Source organism: Homarus americanus, unplaced genomic scaffold (assembly GCF_018991925.1).
Source record: "Homarus americanus isolate GMGI-L3 unplaced genomic scaffold, GMGI_Hamer_2.0 scaffold55640, whole genome shotgun sequence".
NCBI lineage: Eukaryota > Metazoa > Arthropoda > Malacostraca > Decapoda > Nephropidae > Homarus > Homarus americanus.
Genome location: NW_024713650.1, coordinates 507,093 through 519,527, shown reverse-complemented (window position 1 = coordinate 519,527; position 12,435 = coordinate 507,093). Strand labels below are relative to the sequence as shown.

Genomic DNA, 12,435 nt, shown 5'->3' with positions numbered 1-12,435 from the left:
ATATATATATATATATATATATATATATATATATATATATATATATATATATATATATATATATATATATATATATATATATATATATATATATATATATATATATATATATATATATATATATATATATATATATATATATATATATATATATATATATATATATATATATATATATATATATATATATATATATATATATATATATATATATATATATATATATATATATATATATATATATATATATATATATATACAGTATTTAAAATTATCCTAATTTTTGGCGAGACTACTACACGAGAGGTTGTAGGATTCCCTACAAGCACCGAACCTTCGAATGCCCTTAACTCGTGGGACATGTGGCCAGGAGCACTGACCCACATCAGGCCCATGCTCGTGGGACATACTGGCCCAGGCACTGACCCACATCAGGCCCTTAACTCGTGGGACATAATGACCAGGGCACTGGCCCACATCAGGCCTTAACTCGTGGAGACACCAGCCCAGGGGCACTGACCCACATCAGGCCCCTTAACTCGTGGGACATAATGACCAGGGCACTGACCCACATCAGGCCCTTAACTCGTGGGACATAATGACCAGGGCACTGACCCACATCAGGCCCTTAACTCGTGGGACATAATGACCAGGGCACTGACCCACATCAGGCCCTTAACTCGTGGGACATAATGACTCAGGGCACTGACCCACATCAGGCCCTTAACTCGTGGGACATACTGACCAGGGCACTGACCCACATCAGGCCCTTAACTCGTGGGACATACTGACCAGGGCACTGACCCACATCAGGCCCTTAACTCGTGGGACATAATGACCAGGGCACTGACCCACATCAGGCCCTTAACTCGTGGGACATAATGACCAGGGCACTGACCCACATCAGGCCCTTAACTCGTGGGACATACTGACCAGGGTACTGACCCACATCAGGCCCTTAACTCGTGGGACATACTGACCAGGGCACTGACCCATCAGGCCCTGACATAACCAGCTGACCCACATCAGGCCCTAACTCGTGGGACATAATGACCAGGGCACTGACCCACATCAGGCCCTTAACTCGTGGGACATAATGACCAGGGTACTGACCCACTCCAACTCCTGAGACATAAGAGGCAAGCATGAACTTAGCATGCTTTCCTGTTGGCCGCTGTAAATCTTCACCTTACACAGGATGTGGGGGTGCCCAATAAAAAAAAAAAAAAAAAAAAAAAAAAATTATATATATATATATATATATATATATATATATATATATATATATATATATATATATATATATATATATATATATATATATATATATATATATATATATATATATATATATATATATATATATATATATATATATATATATTTCATGTAAATCCACAATGGCAGCGTGAAGATGTCTTGAATAAAAAAAGCTAAGGTACTCCGTTGTTTCCATCTTCCCGTGTGATTTTATCAAGATATATATATATATATATATATATATATATATATATATATATATATATATATATATATATATATATATATATATATAATAATAATAATAATACAAAAATGAAAAAAATAAATTATGAAAAAAATAAATTATGATTGAGAAACAATATACATTATGTATGTTGTGTTGTAAGAGAAACAATTGAGACCCTGCAATTGTGTGTAAATGAGGCAGAAAGTCAGATCATCAACCTGGGACTTGGTCACATATGACAGCAGGGTCTCCCATTAGACAACACATTATGCTTCCAATACCTTCCCAGTACCTCCTGTTTGGTACCTGCCTACTACAGTAATTAAATAGACCTACTGTAGGTTGGTGAATTTTGATCTGTGATGTTAATTTTCGATGTATATTAGTTTTTTACGTTAGTTTGTGATGTAAGATGTTAATTTTGTGGTGTTTTTCAGGTGTTATGTCCCGGGTGATAAGAGCGGCACCGTTCTTAGTGCGGTGTTCACCTCTCCTCTCCTGCCATGCTAGACGCTGGATCAGTGTGAGTACTGTGCAGAGGTAGATATTACCGCGGCTGACAAGTGCAGCAGAGATGTGTGGTGTATGTATAGGGTGTGTGGTGTATGTATAGGGTGTGTGGTGTATGTATAGGGTGTGTGGTGTATGTATAGGGTGTGTGGTGTATGTATAGGGTGTGTGGTGTATGTATAGGGTGTGTGGTGTATGTATAGGGTGCGTGGTGTATGTATAGGGTGTGTGGTGTATGTATAGGGTGCGTGGTGTATGTATAGGGTGCGTGGTGTATGTATAGGGTGTGTGTGTGTATGTATAGGGTGTGGTATGTATAGGTGTGTGTAGGGTGTGTGTGTATAGTGGTGTATGTATAGGGTGTGGTGTATGTATAGGGTGTGTGGTGTATGTATAGGGTGTGTGTATGTATAGGGTGTGTGGTGTATGTATAGGTGCGTGGTGTATGTATATGTATAGGGTGCGTGGTGTATGTATAGGGTGCGTGGTGTATGTATAGGGTGCGTGGTGTATGTATAGGGTGCGTGGTGTATGTATAGGGTGCGTGGTGTATGTATAGGGTGTGTGGTGTATGTATAGGGTGCGTGGTGTATGTATAGGGTGTGTGGTGTATGTATAGGGTGCGTGGTGTATGTACAGTGACCCCTCCGTTAACGAACTCAATCCGTTCCAGAAGGTCGTTCGTTAACCGAAAAGTTCGTTAAGTGAAACCATTGTTTCAATGGGTTGTTGGGTAATTGGTTCCAGCTCACCGAAAATTTCCTAAATTCAACAAAAATGGTAGAAAAGTTCACTTACTTTGAGGTGTGTATGTAGAAGGCTCCTGGATGATGATGATGATGGGATTTAGAATGGGGGTGGAGGAGAAGGAAGAAGAGAAGGCATTGGGGTGGAAGAGAAGTCACCCCATGGCGCCATTTCACCCATAAAATTTTAGCTCTCTTGGTGTAATTCAAGATTATTTTCTTTAAATCAACACTGCACTGCATTATATATTGTCAATATGTAAAATATATTTCAAAATGACCAATAATTTGCTTGGAAACACAGAAAAAAGCGTTTAGTTGAAGAGAGTCTCAAGCAAGATGTTACCTCCAGTGAAAACAGAGAGAGACAGTAACTCCTGTTTGCTGTGTTAAGAGGCTGGATGCCGCGCATTAAACTAGTCACTTTACCTTCAATTATGTTCAATAATTGTTAAAATGACTAAAAATTGAATATTAAACTTTAAAATTATTGAATAGTATAAACTTCTTGATATTTACTAAAATAGTAAGGAATTTAAGCCCTAGATCCGATTAATGTATTGGCGGACTGATACTAAAGCTGGTTGCCTGCTCAGTGCAAGCGAAAACATGTTGAGGTCGGTTACGTAAGAACTTCGTTAATCGAATTTTTTTCGTTAACGGAATTGAAGATCCTTATGGAAGGCAGTTCGTTAATCGAAATTACGTTAACCGAGGTGTTCGTTAAACGAGGGGTCACTGTATAGGGTGCGTGGTGTATGTATAGGGTGTGTGGTGTACGTATAGGGTGCGTGGTGTATGTATAGGGTGTGTGGTGTACGTATAGGGTGCGTGGTGTATGTATAGGGTGTGTGGTGTATGTATAGGGTGTGTGGTGTATGTATAGGGTGTGTGGTGTATGTATAGGGTGCGTGGTGTCCGTATAGGGTGCGTGGTGTATGTATAGGGTGCGTGGTGTATGTATAGGGTTAAATAGGTAAATATTCAATGTATAAGTGATGTTTAATCCCCATTTTGTAGAGAAATGTTCGAGGCAGAGTTCTGGGCATTCGTCGAGAGGACCAGAGTGTGTGGGAGAGAAGGGCTCTTCTTGGCCCATCCCAGGTGAAGCAACTGGTCAAGGATGGGGTCAGGGTCATTGTACAGCCGTCTAATCGCAGAGCTTACCCCATGCAGGTGAGATATACTTTACAGTACACTATATAACTTGGCTAATATTTGTACTCAAGATTTGTACTAAACAATATAATATGTAATAGTGTACAGTATGTGTAGAGAAGTACAGTACAGTAGACCCTTGTCGTTCACCAGTTTGCAATTCACAATTTAGATGATTGTTACAAAGAAGATGGTGGCTAGCTAGGGAGCCATTTCCCACAACACAATGAGTCACCCCATGAGCCTGTAGAGTCTTCCCCCTCTGTTCACACCCAGCCACTGTATGTGATGCAGCATCTCGGGTTGTACTCTTAAAACTTTAGTGTTTCTGTGTCAAATGGCCTTTAAATGGCTGCCTAGTGCTAGTGATGCTAGTGGGGTGAAATGTAAAAGGCAGAAGACATTGATGACAAAGAAAGTTAACAGAGGAGATGATGCTGCTGTGGTTGTTTGGTATGCAGTACTGCACTAAGGTAAGTAGTGTAGGTCGCTATTCACTGTTTTGCCTCTTGGCGTCATTTCTTGGAACCTTTCCCTCGTGAATAACAAGGGTCTACTGTATACAGCCCTCAGATGGTTATTTCAACCTGTCAAAGTACTTGCCAATTCTCAACACAAAATCTGAAGTACAGTTTATAATTGTTCTTTAATGTTACAGTAAAATGATTTCAAATATCTATAATATATCTGTATTTTACATGATTCTTACAATACAGGATGAAAACATAGTTACTGTAACTGTATTTTTAAGCTTATCAGAATACAGGATTGACTATATATTACAGGTGCTCCTCTACTTAAGAACGTTCAACTTACAAACTTTCAGAGATACAAACATCATCAATGAGGGGGGTTACCTGCCAGAACAGGTGTTTAATGTGGATGAGACTGGATTATTTTGAAGAAAATTCCAGATAGAACAAACATTACCTAAGAGGAGAAGAGTGAGCCAGGTTTTAAGGCTGTATCAAAGGGTATAGCTGGACTAAATATCCAATTGGATTTACAAACAAGCCTCAGGAACGTAACTCGTTGATAAGTAGAGGAGCATAGTACATTACAATACGTAACTACAGTATCTTGCTACCATATAGGATTACATAACAAAAACTGTATCTTACATGACAATACTGTACAGTAACTTTATACTGTATTTATCTTTCAGGTTTTACAGTATTTATCTTACAGGCATAATGTTTCCATTAGCCGGAGTCCCTCAAACCCGGAACTCTCTGATAGGCAGAATTAAAATTTCCTCAGAAAATCGTTCCCAAAGCCGGAATTTTTCGGAAAATTTCGGCTTTGGAAACGATTTTCAGAGGGGCTCATTTTCTGGAAAATTCCAAGACAATTTTTCCAATATCCGGAATATTCCGGGGATGGGGCAGTTACTTCTGGCTTTGAGAGAGTCGTCTGGTTACCGGGAAATGTTGTTGTTGAGAGATACCTTATATGTTACAGGCATACCAGAACGTTGGGGCCAAGATACAGGAAGACCTCTCGGAGGCTCCTGTCATTATTGGGGTGAAACATGTCCCCATCGACCAACTCATCCCTAACAGAACGTACTGCTTCTTCTCACACACCATTAAGGCTCAAGAGGCTAATATGCCACTTCTTGAAGCTATTTTGGAGAAGGTAAGGAACGTTTGGTCTTAAGAACAGACTTATTATTGGTACAGTATTTAACAAAATATGCATTAATATATTGTGTTATTATTGTTAAAAGTGTCGTCCCTGTAGTGAAGGTGTTAGTGGTGATAGTCTACTAACACCTTGTGTATGGGGTCACCTCTGAGCTGAATAAAATCATCTGTTGTTAATATTAAAAGTGTCGTCCCTGTAGTGAAGGTGTTAGTGGTGATAGTCTACTAACACCTTGTGTATGGGGTCACCTCTGAGCTGAATAAAATCTGCCTTAGCGTCCCTGTAGTGAAGGTGTTAAATACACTGTATAATTATTAGTAGAAGTGAGTTTTATTGAAGTGTAGTAATAACTATAATTTTAACAAGGGATTAGTGTAGTACTGTAATTACTAATCCTGACATGTAATATAATTAATATCGTCCACATAATCCACATCGTCTTGTCATCCACAGAACATCCGGCTGTTGGACTACAAGCGGATGTGTGACGAACAAGGCCAGCGCGTTGTGGCATTTGGGAAGTATGCTGGAGTGGCCGGCATGATAAACATTCTCAATGGTCTTGGTCTTCGTCTGTTGGCTCTTGGTCACCACACACCCTTTATGGTGAGTCAGTCAGTCTTTGTTATTATTATATTTAAATTGTTACTTGTGGGTCCAACTTGTGCCGTGTATAACACACCCCAGCTTTTACCCACCTAACCTAAACTCGTGTTAATCTTTGTTTGTTAACTTAGCCTAAAGTATCTCCTTGTTAAACTCTCCCGTCCTTACTCGACGACGTTTGCATTTTATCGTATTTTTTGCCGCCATCTTCCTCGCAGCACATCGGTCCGGCCCACAATTACCACAATACGGAAATGGCCAGACAATCTATTCGCGACACAGGTTACGAGGTCTCGCTGGGGATGATGCCCAAATCCATCGGGCCTCTGACGTTTATATTCACGGGTACGGGCAACGTGTCTCAGGGAGCGCAGGAAATAGTGCAAGAACTGCCACACGAGTATGTCACCGTCAAGGCCCTCAAGAAAGTGGCAGAACATGGATGTAAGTCATAATACTGTACAGTACATTAATTTTTAAAAGATATATTGAGTATTTTATAAGAGTTTTATAATTTATTGTTGGATATGATTTGTGGTCAGAGCTTAGCGTCTTTCTCCCCAACAGCCACAAACAAGGTGTACGTGTGTGAGGTCAGTCGTCGGGACCATCTGGTGAGGAAGGACGGCGGTAAATATGACGCGGTGGAATACGAGGAACACCCGGAGCGCTACATTTCTGTCTTTGCTCACAAGGTCCGTTTATTGACTTGGGACAAATGTTTGGTTAGCTTAGTTTTCTTCCTCATAAAGTCTGTCTCATGAGTTCTTCTTCTCATAAGATCTTTGTATTTAACTCATAATTTTGGCTTCTTTATTCATAAATTCATCGTCTAACTCACAAAGAGTTAAGTAGCGTCGTATGTTACAGGTGGCGCCGTACGCCTCGGTCATCATCAATGGAATATACTGGGCCGTTAATTCCCCTAAGCTGCTGACCATCCCCGACGCCAAGTACCTTCTACAGCCAGTGTATACCCCCTGGCTGCCAGCCTCGGTACGTTGGAGTAAAATATATAACTAAAACAATTATTATATGACCTAAAAAACAGGTTAGAAGAACAAGTCTTATCTGCAAAGTTTTATTAAGTAGAATAAAATATACAATATAAATTTAGTTAAGTGAAGACCAAATGGATTAAGAAAGGGTAAAGGAACTAAAGCACTGTATTGGGTTTGAGTGAAAGAGTTTTACAGGTCCAAAGAAATTAATATATCCCAGTGATCGAGGTTAAGCCATGTTAGGAGACTATTTCAGTGACTGTATGACTGTCAGGGATTAAGTTTTCTCTCTCAAACAAAGCAACTGACTGACTGGTTGACTGATAACAAGACAAACTGTATTACTTTATGACTGTCAGGGATTAAGCGACTGACTGTTTGTCCCACTGAGCGAACTTTACAATAACCTCTCATTAATACACCCCCTCCCCCCCCCTCAGATGGGTTCTCCTTCACTACCTCACAGAATGTTGGCCATCTGCGACGTCTCAGCAGATCCGGGCGGCTCCATTGAATTCATGTCCGAGTGTACCACCATCGACACGCCGTTCTGTTTCTACGATGCCAATCAGAACAATGAAGTTATATTTCATATAAAAATCCTCGATAAATGAGGGTGCACTATACAGTATGTTGGTATATAACAGACCGAGTCTGTAAATATTCCGGATCAGGATATAGATTTTCGGCTTTAATGGACCGGCTTTCCCCACAATTATTCCATTATATACTGGAGATTTACTGTACTGTATTCGGTTATATCAGTTAGAAATTTTCAAAATAAAAATATCAATAACCAATTTGTGTGTGCATATGTGAATAAAAATCTTAATTACTCAATGGGAAAAACTAAGGAGGAAAGTTGGAAAACTGGGGATTCTGTGCTCCAAGAGTGCATCATTACAATATTCTAATGTAACTTAGAAATAAACAATCTATGAAATAAAACTATAAAATAAGAAAAATTAAGAGCATGAGTGTATGTGTGGGAAGTGAATGTATGTATGAGAGCTGTAACTACAGCCAGCCGCACTCTCCCTCCCCTCTATGTGATGTCACGGCATACAGGCTGCAGTGTAACAGTGCCATGTTTTTAGAGTAAATTGTGTCAGGGTTTTAGAGGAAATAGGTATGAAAATCCAATTTAGACAATGATTACCCGCCATAATGCCCCACAAGACAGTGTTCCCGCTACAGCCATAAGTGCCTGAGATGCCTGAAACATGAGCCAATCACAGTGACCTGTGAATGTGATGTCATAGGCATAATTATGCTGATTGGCTGGAAGCTAGAGTGTAGTGCCCAGCTCAATTTTAAAATGCAGAGTCTGGTTAGAGGTGGTGAAGTGTAGATGTGTATGGGTCGGCAGGTTTTTTAGCAGCATGGCGATATATATATATATATTTAAGTAAGTACCCTTAAGGGAAGCATCCGGCTGAAATTCTGATGAAAATCGGAAAATGACTAAAATATTCAGAAAAATTCCTGAGAAAAGCTGTTGCCTATGGCTATCTGCTGATGTATTTTGATTGTGTAATTCGAAATATTTATGTAGCTATGCATGATTGTTCTACCCCCCTTCATTTAGAGGGCCATTCTGTTTATGTAGCAAAAGCTGTAGAAAAGTATTTATAGTAATATATTGGTGTAAAGTGATACCAACCACTTAGTAAAAATCAGTATCTAGCACCTTTCTCAGCTAGCTAACAACAGGACCAGAGTCTTACACACAGTTACCAACAAAAGAAGTGAGTGAGGTTTGACTGCCTGTCTCTCCCGTACCACCCTATCGGCGCGTATCTCAGAACAAGTTCTTCTAACCTTCAAATCTCTAAGGCTTGGCCATTTAGAATAACATATTGTGCATGACTGAACATACAGATTTTCTTTATATTTGGCTTGGATTATTATTTGCTGATTCATATTTTAAATATTTGGATGAAAAATGGTAAGTTAGGAAAAAAAATTCATGCATCCAAAACAAAAGTGACAATCAGAAATATCTATATGTCACGTTCAAGAGGAGTGAATTAACTATACTCCACATGAATTTCAACCTAATCTAGCAAGAAGGTATGAATGAGTAGGATTCTGAAAATTTATAAAAATACAGGGGGAAAATTAGGTGTATCAGGGATTACGCAGAACTGATTCAGAGGTATAGCAACACCGTATCCGGTATCCTAAATTACTGACAGAAAATTAATATTGATTGATCAATTATAAACGAATTTTGTGCATCAGCCGGAAGCTTCTCTTCAGGTTTTATCGTCTTTTTCATGTGACCCCTGTTTAACTAGCTAAGAAAACAGGTTTATTGTTTTGAAGTGTAATTGTCAAAACTAATAGAATGTGTTCAATAAATGAAGAACCGTTAAAGAGTGTCATAAATTCCCCCTCTTTGTATTGAGTAAAATATTCGTCATACATGTCTTTGGTTTTATGCAGTGATACAGTAACCCATTAGTAATAACATAACTATCCCCAGAGTCCTCTTAGTGTCTCGATTATCGCAAGCTATTCCCTCCTTCCTACTTTCCCTCAGTGTGGGGAAAGGTTTACCATAAGGAGTGACTACCCAAGCTCCTCCCTTCTTACATTCCATAGTCCTCCCTCCTTCACTTGTCAAAATAAAGAGTAAGAGTAAAAGATTAAGAAAAGATCACTAGCGTAGCTAGGGGGGGGGCGGCACTTTTGGGTCTGCTCATCACCCATATCTGCAGCTACTGGAGATGTTAATGCATCCCTTTGTATCGGCGTCGACCCAAAAAGAAGAAACATATGTTTGGTGAAGGATCACGAGATGCTGAATTGCCATACGACATTGAATTGAGGAGAATGTTTTCTTCGTTGGACAGAGTGATCCAAGAAATAACTTTGAGATTAACACAGCTTCATGAACTTGCTGAGAAATATGCCTTCCTTAACCCATTGAATCTTTTGGATGATAAATATGAGTGTCAAATAGATCACGATCACGACGACATTGATAAAGAGGAGTTCCTCGTTGAGAGAAAAAGACTTCAGCATTTTGTTGCTGTTGCTGCTATAACTATTAAAGACAGAATACAGACGTGGAAAGAAGGCCCCCTTGAACTTTTGCAGTTTATTCAAAAGTATAACCTTGGGAACTCGGTTCCAAATATAGTAATAATGCTGAGGATTTTCCTCACAATTGCTGTTAGTGTTGCTACCTGTGAGAGGAGTTTTTCGAAACTAAAACTAATCAAGAATTACTTAAGATCTACTATGAGCACCTTGCGGTTGAGAAATCTTGCCATACTGTCTATAGAGCGACAATTGACAGATGAAATAGTTTTTGACAATGTCATTGAAGAATTTGCCAACAAAAAAACAAGAAAAGTTACTTTGTAGAAAGTTGTAGTTTTCATTTCAGAAATAAAGATGGTCCTAATTTTTTACACTTTTTTTACTTTTTTCCCTATCCTATATGTCGTTTTTGCTTTTTGTTTAACTGTTACTTATAAAGTTTAAGTATGTTTGGTGTGTATTTAAAGCATACTATATTTGAGTATGTGAAAGTACAGTAATATTATAATGGTACACAAACTATTCATATATATATATATATATATATATATATATATATATATATATATATATATATATATATATATATATATATATATATATATATATATATATATATATATATATATATATATATATATATATATATATATATATATATATATATATATATATATATATATATATATATATATATATATATATATATATATATATATATATATAAGAGTGAGTCACTGTGCAATATGTATCTTTTTGTGGGGGCACGGGGGGGGCAAACTCAAGGGCCGCCCCGGGCGGCACACACCCTAGCTACGCCACTGGAAAAGATATTAACAGAGAATAAAGAAAGAGTAAAAGTAAGTAAATAAATAGAGAAATAAAAAATAAGAAAATATAAAAGAAATATATAATAAACACATTTATTACAGCAGCCACACTCGTCTCTTGAGTCAGCTTGGTGATGGCCTAGCTGAACTGTGTTGTGTATATACTGTACTAGTAAATAATAGGAATAAATAGAATATACAGTATACTGTAGTCTGGGTTTACGCGGATATTTTATACGCGGATGGTTATTTACGTGGCACCTGTCCAGAAGCGATAATTATTATTTACGCGGTAAATGCCATCATATACGCGGCAAGCAGTGGGGGCAAGGTGCTGGGCGCTGACGTCGCAGACTGTGATTGGGCCACGTAACCTTACCACCCACGCACCCCCTCCCCCACGCGCTGTGATTGGTCTATTTGACCTTGCCACCCTCTGCCACCCTCGCCCTTGACCATCGATGCGCCAGTCTGACTGTCCCCGTGTATATTCACCAGTGTTTTTTTAGTTCTACACAATGGTTCCGCTGGATCCACAACCACCCCTGAGAAACCCTGAACTTCCTGGCCCAAGCCCAAGAAGGTGCGACGCGCCTTAAGCTATGAGGTTAAGTACAAGATCGTTCAGGAGTTAGAAAAAGGCAAGAGGCAGGTGGATCTGGCCAGACAATATGGAGTGAATGAATCGATGGATCTGCACGATCAAGAAGGATGCCGGCAAAATAAATGAACACATGAACATTACCAAGTCTGTAGGTGCCTCGCTAGTGAAATATTGCCACAATAAGGTGCTGCTGAAGACCGAGAGTTTGTTGGTAAGCTACATTATTCATCAATCAATGAGGAACATAGCGGTCGACACTCGGGGCCCTGCAGAACTATGCTCGAGAACTCTATGATGCAGTAGCAAGAAAAATGGGGGTTGCAGAGCCCAAGCCCTTCAGTACTTCCGCTGGGTAGCTGCAAGGTTTTAGACGACGCAACAAGATCACAAATATTGAGATAGTCGGAGAAGAAGCAAGTGCCGACCGGGCTGCCGCCATGAAATTTCCCCCATTTTTACGGAAAATTATGGAGGAAGGACAGTACACCGAAGACCAAGTGTTCAATATGGATGAATCAGGGTTGTACTGGAAGAAATTGCCATCCAAGACCTTCGTAGTCACGTCTGCTAAAAAGTGTCTGGGGCGCAAAATGCAGAAGGAGCGCATCACCGTACTGTTGACCACCAACGCCTCCGGCACTGCTAAGCTGAAGTTGTCTGTGATCCACAAAGCCCGCAAGCTGCATGCCTACAAGAATATGGACATGAGCAAGTTAAATGCCCACTGGCTAACCTCAGGGAAGGCGTGGATGTTCTCTGGTCTGTCCCTCACCTGGTTTGACAACTGTCTCGT

At 39.3% G+C, this 12,435-nt stretch overlaps 1 protein-coding gene across 1 annotated transcript; it reads left to right on the top strand.

Moving 5' to 3' along the window:
* Positions 1-1,877: 1,877 nt before the first annotated feature.
* On the top strand, positions 1,878-9,536 carry LOC121872458 (alpha-aminoadipic semialdehyde synthase, mitochondrial-like). The gene is made up of 8 exons (XM_042375234.1): positions 1,878-2,012; positions 3,766-3,921; positions 5,365-5,541; positions 6,004-6,156; positions 6,375-6,600; positions 6,724-6,851; positions 7,027-7,152; positions 7,598-9,536. The coding sequence occupies exons 1-8, from the start codon at positions 1,902-1,904 to the stop codon at positions 7,769-7,771; spliced, it is 1,251 nt and encodes a 416-aa protein (XP_042231168.1). The 5' UTR covers positions 1,878-1,901; the 3' UTR covers positions 7,772-9,536.
* Positions 9,537-12,435: the final 2,899 nt, after the last annotated feature.